The sequence below is a fragment of the Palaemon carinicauda genome, chromosome 11 (genome assembly GCF_036898095.1).
Source record: "Palaemon carinicauda isolate YSFRI2023 chromosome 11, ASM3689809v2, whole genome shotgun sequence".
In the NCBI taxonomy this organism is placed as follows: Eukaryota; Metazoa; Arthropoda; class Malacostraca; order Decapoda; family Palaemonidae; genus Palaemon; species Palaemon carinicauda.
In genome coordinates this window covers 63,177,384-63,193,766 of record NC_090735.1, presented here as the reverse complement: position 1 = coordinate 63,193,766, position 16,383 = coordinate 63,177,384, and the positions used below count along the sequence as shown (strand labels likewise).

General features: G+C 40.7%; 1 protein-coding gene across 1 annotated transcript; it reads right to left on the bottom strand.

The window, feature by feature from the left end:
- Positions 1-5,116: 5,116 nt before the first annotated feature.
- On the bottom strand, positions 5,117-5,809 carry LOC137649300 (tigger transposable element-derived protein 1-like). The gene is made up of 2 exons (XM_068382285.1): positions 5,648-5,809; positions 5,117-5,521 (listed from the first exon to the last, which is right to left on the bottom strand). The coding sequence occupies exons 1-2, from the start codon at positions 5,807-5,809 to the stop codon at positions 5,117-5,119; spliced, it is 567 nt and encodes a 188-aa protein (XP_068238386.1).
- Between the last annotated feature and the right edge of the window lie 10,574 nt (positions 5,810-16,383).

Here is a 16,383-nt window from a genome sequence, read left to right as displayed (position 1 = left end):
TCAAAGATAGACCTTAAGAGATACTACTGGGCACAGAGAGGCATCTTCCTTCAGTGAGCAGATTCTCCAAGGACCCCACCTCTTAGTGCGTAGCTTGTTCTTGGCAAGAAAGGCAGGATCAGGAAAAAGGTTCAGTCCTCCTGAATCTAGGAACTGAATATGGCCTTCGTTTCGGGATAAGGCCACGATTTCACTAACTCTAACCCCTGAGGCTATTGCAAATAGAAAAATTACTTTCTGTGTTTTGAATCCTTTAGAGTACAATCCTCATTGTCTAGGTTTGAAGCATAGTGTAAGACTTTGTCCAAAGACCATGTGATGGGCTTTGGTGGGGTTGCTGGCTTGAGTCTAGCGCATGCTTTTTGGATCTTATTGAAGATTTCACTAGAGAGGTCCACCTCAAAGGCATACAGAAGTGGTCTAGCCAGGGCCAATTTACAAGAGGTAATTGTAGTAGAGGCTAGGCCTTGTTCGTGTAGGTGTATGAAGAATATAATACAGAAATCTATCGATATCTCTGTTGGTTTCCTTGCTTTCACAAAGGACACCCATTTCTTCCGTAACGATTCGTATTGTTTGCTAGTGTCGACCTTGACTTATACTCCTCGATGAAGTCAACTTTATCCTTCGAGATTTAGACTAGAGGGAACCAATTGCTTTTGGGCCACTTGGGGGCCACTACTGCTGCTGTCCCTCTGAAGGATCTTAGCTTGTCGAGAACTCTTAGCAGGAGATTGGTTGGTGGAAACAGGTAAATGCGATTCCACCTGTTCCAGTCGAGGGACATGGCGTCCATCGCCTCTGCTTGAGTGTCCACGTAAGGGGCTAAGTAATGAGGTAGTTTCTTGTTGTCGCTCATTGCGAAGAGGTCGATCTGCAGTTCCGGGACTTTTTACGAGATGAAGGAGAATGAGTCTGCGTCTAGGGACCATTCTGTCTCTTTGAGCTTTCTCCTGGATAGAGCATCCGCCATCACATTGCTGAACCCTTGTAGGTGAACTGCTGATAAGTGCCATCCCTTCCTTCTTGCTAGGTAGAAGATGGCTAACATCTCAGGGTTGATGTGGGATGATCTCGAGCCCTGTCGATTTAGACACTTTACTATCACCTCTTTGTCTAGGACCAATCTGTTGTGGATTGATCTGCGAGGGGATAGTTTCTTCAACGTCAGGAAAACTGTCATAGCTTCCAAAATGTTGATATGAAAGGTTTTGAACTGGTGCGACCAATTCCCTTGCACTTCTCTGTTGTGAGAATGGCCTCCCCACCCTTCTAAGGAGGCATCCGTGTATATCACCGCTGACGGCTGTGGTGGTTGCAGGGGAATTGTCCGTGCTAGGCTCTTGGGTGTTGGCCATGGCCTTAACTGCGTGCACAACAATGTCGGGGTCAATCTTAGTTGATCTCTTCGAGCGTTTGATGCGTATTTCCTCCAGACTCCTGACGCATCTTTCAGACGTGCTTTTAACACCGGGTCTGTGACTGCTGCAAACTGGAAAGAGCCCAATACTCTTTCCTGTTGGCGTCTTGAAATCCTCTTGTGACGGATTAGTCTCCTGACAGATCCTGCTATTTCACTCCTCTTCTTGGGTGGAATGGAGAGGTGGTATGACTTTAAGTTCCATTGGATTCCTAGCCACTGGAACTGTTGAGCTGGAGAGAGACGAGACTTCTTGCGATTTTTCTTGTAGCCCAGGTGTTCCAGGAACTAGATCACCTTGTTGGGTGCTTGCAGACAAGTAGTCTTGGATCCTGCCCATACCAACCAATCGTCTAGATATGCTACCACTTGAACTCCATTGGTGCGAAGCTGTTGGATGATTGTGTCTGCTAGCTTCGTGAATATCCTTGGGGCTGTGTTCAGTCCGAGGGGCATTGCCCTGAAGACAAACTTCTTCTGTAGTTTGAATTCTAGGTAGGAGGAGAAAGGGCGACTCATTGGATGATGTCAGTAAGCATCTGCTAGGTCTATTGTGACATTGTACGCCCCTTTAGGCAGAAGGGTCCTTATGTGTTGCAAAGTAAGCATCCGGAACTTGTTGTTCTAGATGAACTTGTTGAGCGGAGATAAGTCTAGAATGACTGAGTTTGTCTGAATCTTTCTTGGGGACACAAAACAGCTTTCCCTGGAACTTGATGGACCTCACTTTCCTTATTACCTTCTTGTTCAAGAGTTCTGAGGTATATTCTTTCAACAAGGGGGTGGAGTGTTGGAAGAATTCTTGAAAAGGGGGGGGGGGGAGTTCTGCTCCATTTCCACCCGAGTCAATTCGTGATAAGGCTGTGGGCCCAGGGATCGAAGGTCCAGCGATCCCGAAAGTGATGCAGCCTGCCCCCTACCTGAAACCCCTCATTACTGGGAGGGGTCCTGTGACCACGTCCTCCTCGGCCCTGAGAGAAGTTGCCTCATGGAGAACTTCTCTTAGGGCCTTTTCCTTTCTGGCTGGGGCGAAAGGAAGTCGACTGCCTCTCAAAGGTGGGGTTGAAAACTGATGACTGGGCTACCTGTTGTTGAGGGACCATCTGGAAGGTGGTCTGAGGCATCGTGGTCAAAGTCATGGCGGGGAGTTGTGCAGGTCTACGTGATCTCCTTGCCTTTTTATTCTTGGGTTGGGGACCTCCATCCGAGGAAGATTTCCTCTCTGAGTTCATGCCCCACTCTTGGAGAAGGTTCCTGTTCTCTGTTGCTGCTCTGGCAATGATCTCTTGGACCAGTTTCTGTGGGAAAAGGTCTTTACCCCAGATGCTCGAGGTAATCAGCTTCCTTGGTTCGTGTCTGATGGTTGCTGAGGCCAAAACGAACTCTCTACAAGCTCTCCTCGCTCTGAGGAAAGCATATAAGTCTTTCACAAGGGTACCTATGTGAGACTTAGCCAGGAAGAGGAACATTTCTGGGGCAATATGTTGATCTGCACTCATTTCCAGACAGTTCTGATGACAGAGGGAAGCTGCAAATCTCTCCTTCGACTCCTGTTCCTTCCTCAGAAGATGGTCTGGCAATTTTGGTAGGTTCTCATTGAACTGTTGGGCTGCTATCTCTGGATCTAACTTAGAGACGGAGAAGGTTAGGTGGACATCCTTCCATTTCTCCTCGCAGGTAGGCAGTGTTAGAGAGAATGGCTTGCATTCCTCTAGGGTTGGGCAAGGTTTTCCCTCATCAACTGCCTTGACGGCAAAGTCTAGTGCTTTCTCCGTAAAGGGGAAAGAGATGGAGGAAGGGGCAAGAAAGGTGGGGTGTTTCTTGCTCAGTGCTGAGACTTTGGAGTTGGTGTACCCAGCTCCTTTCAAGGCTTTCAGGAAGATGGCTTGTACCTTGTCATGTTCGAAAACAATGACCTCTTTGGGTACCGTTTCCTCTCGGGCTGCGTTTTCATCCCACAATCTCACGTAGTACTCTGGGTAGGCCAAAAAGTTAGGCCAGAACTCATGGTCTTCAATTAGCCTGGTCCCCAACTTCTCAGAGATGAACAGTTTCCCATTCGTCATGGGCATATGCTCTGCATACCTCCAGGGATTAGTTTCGGAGCAGTGTGGGAGATCCAACACTCTAAGAGGCTTCTTAGCCGTCCTCTTGGTGGATCCAGGGTGGTCCATCCTCTCCTGCAACAGTTTCTGCTGCTGCTTGAGCGATTCCTGCATCGTCTCTTGTTCACTTTGGAACAATTCCATCATCCGTTGAATCGATGTTAAGATCTCTTCATTTTTGTTGAACTGGGCAACTGGATGTTGACGGCATAGATTGGTATGCGGTCACAGCGAACTGAGGGTCTTCTGTTGCCGTTGATACAGATCCATCTTGCTCCGCTTGTGGAGGGTCCACGTTTTCTTCAGGGCCACCTTTGCAGTAGGTCCTGTTCAGTGTTGGTGGACACTTCTGACATCCTCTCTTGGTGGATGTCCATGCCTTCTAGAGCCTTATTGATGTCCAAGTCGAGCTTCAGTTGTATGAAGGGGGGCCGGACCTGTTCCTGAGACACCATCGCACTCAGCAGAGCCTTGGGAACATTAGGCACCTTAAGGAGTCGTTGGGTAAGTATGGTCCTGGAGAGTTCTTCTGGAACCCTCTTACCCATTTGCGAAGGGTCTCCCTCGCTGTATCCCTGGTCTTTATGGTGACTAGGGGGGCTTCTCCGAAGCTGTTGGTCAGCAGGGTAGAGCAGATGTATCAGGCCTTTGGGTGTAATTACCTCAGGACTTCTGACACAATGCAGCAGGGGGCATGAGTCCTGCACTTCGTGTGACCACAAAATTCTTTCCCTTTGTGGTCGCAGGACAACGCTGCGCACTTCTCCACCGGTTCCTCCTGTAAAAGAAAAGGGCCAAATGAGTATTCATGTTTTTTATATCAATGATATAAAAGAATACAATTTTTATGACAATAGTAATCACTATTGTCTATGGTAGCTTAGGATAGTAAGCTTGAAAGGAAGTAGAAAAGACACATACAGTATCTGTATTCCCTCTACCAGGCCATTGTTGAGACCTCCGTCAGTATTAATATTCAGTTTTCCTGATAGGGAGAATACAAGGTAGAAAAAAAACTCTAGGAACTAGAGTTAGAGTTAGTAAATATCTTATACTAACATTATCTACCTGTAATATGTATTAATACTGATTGGGTATTTCAAGTCCTTGATGATCGAGAAAAACCATCTGGGTGTTAAAGGAGTATTCAACCTTAACAGAATCTCGTGGTCCCAACAATTGTCTGCGATAGGAAACACAGAGTATGTTAGAAAACATGTGTACTACTGTATAGTTGTATACAGTAGTTTTGCCGGCGGCATTGCCTGTGTTAGGTTAGTACCTGGCGGTACTAACTGATAGAGAGAGAAAGAGGATTAAGGAAGCAGAATTTCCTAGTATTATGTGTAAACCTAACAGTTGGAAGTGTAGGAGGACTATCAGCCTACTTACAGTCTCCTTGCCAGAATGAAAGTTCCAATGGAAGGGGAAAGAATCTATCAGATTCTGGCTTCCATCCATCCACGAAAGGCCTGTCGCCGGCAATAAGGTCGGCGGCAATGAATGTGGATGGCAGCTCAAGGGAGGGCTGAGGATATCCCAAAGTATGTTAGGTTTTCCACTGGCAACCGTCAGGAGCCGTCTCAATAAACTAGTCCTCAAACACTGCAAGTGTCACCCATGCCTTCTTATTTGCCTTCCAAATGACGGGGAATCGACTCTTCCAAATGCCCTTGAGTGCCCTAGGATTTTCAGCCTGATACACCAGCAATGGTTTCAGTTTCAAGTTGCCAACAGCATTTCCCCCAAGAAGTAAAGTTAGCCTCTCCTTGCTGGCTTTATGACTGGGTGCTGACTTCTCCTCCTTTGCTATGTACGTGCGGTTAGGCACACGGTTCCAAAATAAACCAGTCTCATCCCCATTGAACACTTGGTAAGCAGAATAACCCCCCTCCCTAATTATCTCAGCCAATGCTTTAGGGAATTCATTAGCTGCTTTCTCATCCCCATTAGCATCTTCACTTTGCACTTTAAGTTTATGGTAATTGGCCAGAGCCTTAAATCACATAAACCAACCCCTACTAGCCAAAAACTCTCCACTTTCACTTTCTTTCCCCCCCCCCCCTTTTTTCAACGCTTCAAACAATCTTTTCGCCTTCTCCTGAATCACCATAAGGCTCACCGAAATGCGCCATCGATTTTGATCTTCCAACCAAAGCACCCATAATCTTTCCATTTTAATAATTAAACCACTACGCTGCTTGGTTATCACTGTTCCTGTCATAGGAGCAGATCCTTTCACATGTTCAACGATGCACTCTTTATCCTTAAGAATGGTCGCCATGGTCGAACGGCTAAGGCCAAGCAACCGTCTTATGTTCGTTGGCGTTTCACCGTTTTTAGATCGCTTAATAATGTCTAATTTCACTTCCATGGTGATGGCCTTTCTTTGTTTTGATGCCCTACCATCAGAAGAATCTGCCGTACGCTTTAGAGCCATAAGGAAGGGCAAAAAAGTTAAAAAAAATCGATCAAACACGTGAGAGAGAGAACTGGCGTACACAACCAAAATGGTGTATCACTGAAACTGAGTGACGCGACTGACGCCGTTTAACCATGCTAGGCGGTATATAACCGTGCTAGGCAGTATAATCGTGCTAGGCGGTACAACCTTGCTAGGCAGTACAATCATGTTAGGCTGTACAACCGTGCTAGGCGGGATAACCGTGCTAGGCGGGATAACCGTGCTAGGCGGTATATCTTAGCAATCCGTGTTTTCCAATGGTTATACTCATATAATCGGATAAGCAACTTTGTAGAGTAATGAGAGCGTTGGGGGTGGAGGAAATGCCCCCCTAAATCTCGAAGTCACTGGCAGCAGGGTGACGGATAGGTTTAAGGCGATGGACAAATGGTCTCTTCAGCTTCTACTCCTGATGTCTTAATAGAATTAGTATGGACTGGCAGGGGTCGCTTGCCTTAGTTAGATAGGCACTGTGCATCACAAGGAACTCTCTATCCTTTGATGTATCTAGTCATTCATGGATAGAGAAGATGAAAGAATGGCCCCCAGTCCCGGGCGCAGCGGGGTGCTAAGAATCTCCCGGTTTATAAACACTAAAGAAAACTGAACATAGGTAACTGGAATGTTAGAACCATGAATCAGATTAGGAAGTTACAGCAAGTGGAGAATGAATTTATGAAATATAGTTTGGACATCTTGGACCTAAGTGAATTACGTTGTAATAGGATTGGCAAGGAAACTTTAGACCAAGGGAAAATTTATATTTACTCAGGAAGATCAGATGGAGCTGGAAGAGAAGGAGTAGGAATGATAATGCCACGAAGAGCAGAAAAGCCATTAACCGAGTGGAGAGCTGGAAATAGTAGATTGTTACTTGCCAAGTTCAAATCAAAGTAGAGTAATATGAGTATTGTAGTTTGCTATGCCCCAAGAAATGATTTCCCTGAAGAAAGGAAAGATGAATACTATGAAGAACTGCAGAGGATCATAAATGAGATCTCTGAGAGAGATGTGAAAATTGTGATCAGCGACTTCAATGCTAAAGTCAGAAGAAACTATCAAGGGATAGAGAATGTGATGGGTGTCGAGGGTCCTGGCGAAATTGCAAATGAAAATGGAACACACTTCATAAGTTTCTGTTCAGCAAACAATCGTGTCATTGGAGGTACTCTGTTCCAACATAAAAGAACATCCACAAGCATACATGGACTTCACCATGTGGCAATTATAAAGATCAGATAAATCACATTGCCCTTAATAAAGAGAGTAGGAGGACTCTGAGAAATGTGAGAAGCTATGGAGGTGCAGATATTGGTAGTGATCACCAGCTCCTCATTGCCACACTGAAATTAAAACTGAAAGCACCCAAACGAAAGATAGATAGAATAACTAGGTTTGATACAACTAAGCATCTAAAGAAAGAGGACAGAAACATTTGCAATTGAATGTAGAATCGATTTGCAGTCTTAGAGACTTTAAGAGACGAAGAACAGACAATTAATGAAAATGGTGTGATATTAAGAACATATATCAGTCAGTTGGGAGTGAAGTCTTGGGACAAACAGTTACAAGGAGAAAGCCATGGATATCGAATGATACTTTGGATACTAAAAAAGGAGACAAAGACAGAAATGGATTGTTAAGAGTTTTCGTGGAAGTAATTAAAATTACAAGGTAGAGCATGCTTAGTGTTCCAGAATTGACAGTGAGGTAAAAAAAATGCCAAGAATGACTGGAGAGTATTTAGACAGTGAAGTGGATGAGGCCGACAAAGCTATGAATTTAGGAAGTGGCTATGGTGTGAGAATTGTGCATAGAATTATTAATGAAATATTGCCTGGGGCAAAGAAGAAGCAGCATATACCCATCAAAAAGAGAGATGGCTCTGTTATAGCAACAGAAGATGAAGAAAGAAAACGTTGGATGGAACACTTTAGTGAGGTTATGAATAGGACATATGAAGGGAATAATTTGATTGATATACCTAAAGCTAATGAAGACCTTGATGTGCCCATGAATGAATTCACTGTGTTTGAAGTCGAAGCTATCCTAAAAACTAAAGAGATGGAAAGCCCCTGGATACGATGGAATAACTGCAGAGATGATATTGGCCGAAAATGAAGTGAGTGCAAGACTACTTAAAAGATTATTTTGTAGAATGTGGATTGAAGAGGCAAAACCTGGTGAATGGGAGTGAGAAGTGTTGGTGAAAATAACTAAAAACGGAGACCTGACTGATTGCAATAATTACAGAGGCATATCACTTCCGTCAGTTGTTATGGAAATATATAGTATGCTTGTTCTTAAGAGACTGGAGAGAAAGATTGATGAAAAGCTGAGAGATGGACAAACAGGATCTAGAAAAGGTAAAAGTTGCACTGACCAAATTTTCATTTTGAGACATGTTTACAACAATACATAGAACAAATAAATCCCCTTTTGATGGTATTTGAGGATTATGAAAAAGCCTTTGATAGTGTTCACCAGCCAATTTTATGGAGAGTCCTGCATTATTATGGAAGTCCTCTTAAATATGTGAATTTGATTAAGTCTTTTCATGAGCATAGCAAGTGCAAAGTTAATGTTCATGGAGTCATATCAAGTGAGTTTCCAGTGAACAACGGAGTACTCCAAGGAAATGTGTTGTCCCCTATGTTGTTTATCTTCCTCATGGTGGAGAAGGATTGGACTGGATTGGTAATAGGAATTTAACAAACCTAGAGTATGTTGATGATGCTGTCCTTGTTAGGAGAACACCACAGGATTTGCAATGCTTGCTTACCAGAATGCATGAAATATGACACGAGGTGGGGCTGAAGATAAATAGAAGAAAGACAGAGATGATGAGAACGGAGTATGCAATGGAAGATGAAATATCATCGGAAGGAGAAAGGATTAATGAGGTAGAATCATCCAAGTATTTAGGGACAATTATCTCCAATACAGGGTCAGAATTAGAGTTTAGTGAAAGATTGAAAAGAGCAAATCAGAATGGCTAGGTTAAGTAAAATTTGGAAATCAAATCGCCTAAAATTTCATATAAAAATCAGACTATATATCAGTTTAGTGAGATTGGTGTTACTCTGTGGACATGAGTCATGAGTTGCACTGACCAAATTTTCATTTTGAGACATGTTGTACAGCAATACATAGAACAAATAAATCCCCTTTTGATGGTATTTGAGGATTATGAAAAAGCCTTTGATAGTGTTCACCAGCCAATTTTATGGAGAGTCCTGCATTATTATGGAAGTCCTCTTAAATATGTGAATTTGATTAAGTCTTTTCATGAGCATAGCAAGTGCAAAGTTAATGTTCATGGAGTCATATCAAGTGAGTTTCCAGTGAACAACGGAGTACTCCAAGGAAATGTGTTGTCCCCTATGTTGTTTATCTTCCTCATGGTGGAGAAGGATTGGACTGGATTGGTAATAGGAATTTAACAAACCTAGAGTATGTTGATGATGCTGTCCTTGTTAGGAGAACACCACAGGATTTGCAATGCTTGCTTACCAGAATGCATGAAATATGACACGAGGTGGGGCTGAAGATAAATAGAAGAAAGACAGAGATGATGAGAACGGAGTATGCAATGGAAGATGAAATATCATCGGAAGGAGAAAGGATTAATGAGGTAGAATCATCCAAGTATTTAGGGACAATTATCTCCAATACAGGGTCAGAATTAGAGTTTAGTGAAAGATTGAAAAGAGCAAATCAGACAATGGCTAGGTTAAGTAAAATTTGGAAATCAAATCGCCTAAAATTTCATATAAAAATCAGACTATATATCAGTTTAGTGAGATTGGTGTTACTCTGTGGACATGAGTCATGGTATGACAATGAAACAAAATCCAATAGATTTAGTAGATTTCAGAATAAACCCCTCAGAAGGATATTGGGAGTTAAATGGCAGGATATGATTAGAAATGAAACTATAATCGAGATTACTCGAGTACCATATGTGGATGAGATCACGACGAGGGGTAGATGGAGATGGTTTGGGCATGCTCTTTGGACTCCCCAAGAGAAATTAATTCACCAAACGTTTAACTGGGCTCCACCAGGCATTAGAAGAATTGGAAGACCCAGGCCTACATGGCTTAGAACTATAAAGAGCTAAGTAGATGATGAATGGAGAAGTATTGAATTAAAAGCAGAAGACAGAGACGACTGGTGAAATCTAACTGAGGCCCTTTGTGTCAATAGGTGGAGGAGATGAGATATATATATATATATATATATATATATATATATATATATATATATATATGTGTGTGTGTGTGTGTGTATATGTGTTATATATACATATGTATATACATATATATATGTATGTATGTGTATATATATATATATATATATATATATATATATATATATATATATATATATATGTATATATATATATATATATATATTTATATAATGTATATATATATATATATATATATATATATATATATATATATTGTCACATACACATTGATTGAACCCTCTGTTGAGGTCATGTGAATGACCTCAGTCCGCTGGTTCGTCTGGGAATGTATGCCGTCTCAGCTTCCACCGGCGACAGGATTCTGTCTCCATGTCAATCTGCAGACAAAGGTTTTTTTTTTCTGTCGCCTCCTTGTTTTTACAATTTGCTTGGGAGAGTAACAGCCAGGAGACGAAGGCCTTCCGGATATATCCGGTTAGAGACAAATTAACCACCCCTCTCGATACCCATATATGGCCTCTTCCCATGGACGCCATGGGTCACGACCGGCGATGTGCCACGCCCGATAGTTGGTCGTGTTAGAGTTGCTGCAACAAAAACAAGTCTCATAACTACTCTGCTTTTCAAGACCACCATTCTAAGAACTTTCTATAAAACTTATACTTGAATTTTTAAAGTAGAATAGTGAAGCAAAAGTAACATTAATTTTATTTTATGCAGTTGTATGTTCGTGTCCTGGTTGATTGTTCGCCCAAGAATAGAGTAATAATGTTCAATAATATTTCAAAGAGCACTTAGCTTTTTTAAGGTGATTGACAATTTTTTAGCCTTTTCCAGTAACTCAAGTGTGCTCATCACTATGTAATTTTTTTACTGAAATACAATCTGCTGAATCGCAGATTAGCCTCTGCTCTATCCTGTTTTCTGAAAATTTATTTACTTTAAATTGTTGAGAACTTTGACAATATATAATGTATATATATATATATATATATATATATATATATATATATATATATATATATATATACACATTTATATACACATTTATATATATATATATATATAAATATATATATATATATATATATATATATATATATATATGTATATATATATATATATATATATTCATATATATATATTCATATATATATATATATATATATATATATATATATATATATATATAAATATATATATATATATATATATATATATATATATATATATATATTCATATATATATATTCATATATATATATATATATATATATATATATATATATATTCATATATATTTGTGTATGTATATATATTATTATTTTTATTACGTGTTAATCTACAACCCTAATTGGAAAAGCAGGATGCTATAACCCCAAGGGCTCCAACATGGAAAATAGCTTTGTGAGGAAAGGAAACAATATATATATATATATATATATATATATATATATATATATATATATACAGTAAATATATACTGTATGTCCTAATTCGTGTATATAGATATCTTGTATATCAAGGTTAATGAACTCAATATTCATGAGTATTCCACAAAAACCTATGTGTCTGCATGTTTTGCAATGGCTTCATTTTGATTACGAAGGCAGTAGTTAGTTGCCGGTGAGCACTCGATTTGATAAGACCCTCACCTGAGAGGGCATTTGTGTATTGTGTACTTACGAATGAGCCTTGTATGATAAATGATGAAAACCCATTTGCCGACGTCTCATTATCCGTCTGCACAGGTCATATTGGTGTCAGGTGTAAAAATTACGTCTGCTTGTGTATGCTGTGAGTGAAGTTGTTCTTTGAGCTGGTGAAATAAAAGTTCAAGATGCCGAGATACACAAGGACTAACATAGCAGACACGGCTGCTACTGGGGATGAGAATGAAGGAGCAGTGGGATATAGCGTTCTCGATGAAGAATATAGACAGGAAATTAGAACGCAAGAATTGAAAAATAAGTTAGATAATTTACAACAGTTAATAAACAAGACTGTTGGTGGAACGAGAATAGGAGCGGCGTGCAAGCGCAGCACATTCGAGGTACATGGACGAAGTTCAAATGCACACAAGTGAAAGTACACATGCACAGCCGAGTGAAGATACGCAAATTATAGTACGAAAGTTGCCAGAACTCCAGGCAAAAGTTAGGCCTTTCGATGATCAACGGCTTAAAGAAGGTTTTCAATCAATTGAAGTGTTTTTGAGAGACTGAAGTAGTCACATATGGGTGGTCGGAAAGAGAAAAAACCTTTCAAATAATTAGATTGCTGATAGATGCTCAAGCAATGGAGGTAATGTGTTGGCCACAAGAAAGTTTAAGAAGTTATACTGAAATAAAACGACGTTTAATTGAGAAGTGTGCATTGCTTGATGCGAGAAAGGGAGACCTAAAAGAAAATTATAAACCCAAAATACGGGAAGGTTAATCCATACTTAGTTTTGCAACTTGCATTTATCGGAATTGGGATTTGTTTGCTACCCAGAGTGCCAATCTCCCAGAAGGTGATAAAAAGGCAATTGCCTGTAAACATATTCGCAGATTAGTAAACCCGTATTCATCTGGTTAGTTGTTCGATGACAATCCCTCGTTAGCAGACGTAGTGAGTGCGATACAAAACATTTTAGACCATTTGCCAGAAGAAAAAAGGACTGGGAATAATGGGGCCCGATTCCAAGAAGTTGGCAGCCATGAGAGGAAGTCGACCCCCGAAGAGAGGTAAGGGGAAATACAGTCAGCAGATTAGCAGTCTTCAGATGTTGGCACTGTTGGGGAGAGGGGCACCAACGAGTGGAATGCCCCACCCAAGGATCCCCCCGCTGTTACACTTGTCAGGCCTACGGTCATTTATCTCGAGATTGCCCAGCGAAAAATGCCCAGGGCCGGGAGCTGGGGGGGCACACACACCTCCCCCCGCCCTACGTCCAGGGAAAAGGGAACACAGGAAAGGGGAGACGAGGGAGTTCGATGCCCCCCCCCCCCCCGCATGACATCACAAGCAGTGATGACAGACGTGACAGAGCAGGCACTGGGACCTCCATCGCTACCCCCGACCTCACCCCCGCAGCACTAGAGAGAGGACCAGGGGGCAGCGGCTTGGCAGCTGAGGTCATCGGCCCGTGTCCCATATCTCGTAATGGCCACCTGGGAATGTTAGCAGTTAGGATCGACGTGCAAGATAAATCCATCCGAGCACTGATTGACACGGGAGGCAGTGTTTCATTGATTGAAAAAAAATTCTCCTCAAATCCACTACTGCCAGCGGCATCCGTTATTCTTGACATGCCAGGGGGAAATAAACTACACATAAACCATACATCAATCGTCCAGTTTAAGGTGTGGAGTGTGAAGTTTACACATGATTTTTTTGCCTTGCCCACCTTGGGAATTCCAGGAATCGAGGCTATCTTAGGAATAGACTTTATATCTAATAATCAAATTTGCATTTTTTGGATAAAAGATACGATAACAGTAAAAGCAGGAGGGTACATTTTGCCGATAGAAAGTCATGAGACAGTAAGTGCGTGTGTTGGCTCTGAAAGACGTTTAAGTAGGCTAACAGCTGTACCTGAGAGAGGAGAAGTGTTGTTCCCTCAGACCCTAATGAGCTTATCCGTGACCTCGTGTCGCCCTCTTGCGGAAGGAACCAAGGTAGTTGTTAAATCCCATGACAATTGGGCCCATATGATATTAGAGGGCTTGACAGAAATTAAAGAGAACAAAGCTGATATAACGATAGTTGATTTGTCAAATAAAAGAATTGTTTTAGGAAGTGATTCTGTGTGTGAATTAGTTATGTGAAATTGCTTATAATGGGATGTTGGGAGCCACAACTCCAGCCCGCACAAACGAACTCACTCAGAATTTGATTATGCAATCGCGAAAATTTTGTCCCTCAGAATATCAGCCTGTAGTTAGTGACATTGTCAATAATTATTCCGATGTAATTGCAATTGGAGATGAGCCACCCGGGAGGATTGATCGATTTCCCTTTAGCATTGAAACTGGGCAGGCGGAGCCAATCAGGTCAAGGCCTTATAAGGTACCCATTCATTTCTAGGGAGAGATAGAAAGGGAAATTAATAAATTTAGGGAACAACGGATAATCAAGGAGAGCGAATCCCCCTGGGCTTCTCCAATTGTAGCTGTTAGGAAAAAGGATGGCTCGGTAAGATTGTGTGTTGATTATAGGAAATGGAGTGCAATCACTAAGGATAATACATTCCCTTTGCTCTCAATCGAAGAAATGCTTGTGAAAGTACGGGATAGCAAATATTTTACAACTGTTGATTTAAAATCTGGATACTATCAAAGGTGCTAGGACAATTCGGTCCTGGACAATTTGGTCCCAGACAATTCGGTCCTGGACAGTTCGGTCCCGGACAATTCGGTACCAGGACAATTCGGTACCAGGCTTGTCATTTTTTTTAAATCAGGAAAATATGATATTTTCACATTACATATTATGAACTATTTATATTTAATATCATCTCAATACCTAACTACTTAGTTTGGTTATTCACTAGTTGTTCACAAATAACATAAACAATCCACCTAACTATTTTAATACTAAACGATTACTTTGGTTATTCCCTTAGTTTTAAAAAAAGATGTATATATATATATAAAGAAAACGACTTTATTAGTTCCTTTATTCCAGACTTTTTAGTGTAGTTTCACCCCATCATTTTCACCCCATCTTGCAACTGGATACAGTCGGAAAAAGGAAAAGGGAAATTAGTTGAAAAGGAAAACTACGCGTACAAATAACATAAAGAAAATGCTGATGGTACGAAGATATATTTGCGTTATGAAAGGCGGACTTGCAAAGCATGGCTTCACTCAGTTGTTAATTTCCATGCGCTCAAATATATTTGAAAACAAATTCATAGCACAATTGCAGCTGAAGTGAGTGCAAAAGTTGCTACTGCAAATATCAAGGAGGGACAATCACAAGTCAAACATCTTCTCCTTCAATTCTAACAGAAGAACTAGGAAATTTAAATGAGTGCGGACTTGCTGATATAACGAAACTAGCTCATATTAGTCGAAATATGAGACGATGGAGAAATATAATCAAGCAGAAAGAATGCAGTTCCTTAAAGCAATCGCTCATGATATTAAAGTTTAAATTTTTTATATACTTTTAACGACAAGAAATGTATAGTTTTTACTATTTTATTTTTATATACATACTTTTAACATAAGAAATGTATGGTTTTTACTGTTTCATATTTTATATAATAAAGAAACAAAAAATTTATTTTTTCTTAATTTATCGCACAAACAAGGATAAATCAATTGGACTTTTTTATATCTATCCTAACAAAAGCAAAAATTTTCTTTTTAAAAGTAATGCTTAGAACTGATAGGAATTTTAGAAACGATAAAAATTGAAAAAATACTGTTTTTCCAAATTATAAGAATTAATTGGTACCGAATTGTCCTGGTACCGAATTGTCCTAATACCGAATTGTCCGGTACCGAATTGTCCAGGACCGAATTGTCCAGGGCCGAATTGTCCGGGACCGAATTGTCCGGACACCAATATCAAATACCCATTCAGGAACACAGTAAATGTAAAACGGCATTTATAGCTAACGATCAATTATTTCAGTTTAATTTTCTTCCTTTCGGTGTTAAAAAGGCGCCAAGTCATTTTTCTAGAGTAATGATGGCCTTTTTGTCGCCCTTAATTGGCCATAATGTTCTTGTTTATTTAGATGATATCATAATTACAGGGAACACGACCGAAGAACATAATAATAATATTCGTAAAGTTTTAGAATCATTGCGACGTAATGGTATGAAAATAGATTTGTCTAAGTGCAAATTTTTCTGTAAACAGGTTGAATTTTTAGGTCACATAATAACCCCAGAAGGTATCCAACCCTGCCCCAGTAAAGTAGCGGCCATTACAGATTTCTCTAGGCCACGTTATTCTAAGGAAGTAGTTGGGTTCCTTGGGCTCGCTGGGTATTACCGTAAGTTCATAAGAGGTTTTGGAGAAATAGCGAGACCCTTAGATGCTTTAAAGAAACAAAAAGTAATAAATTGGGGAGAGGAAGAAGAAAGGGCCCAACCATTTGAAAGCTGCCTTAACTAGCAATGAATTACTCGCATATCCTAGATTTGAACGGTCGTTTTTAATGACAACAGATGCGAGT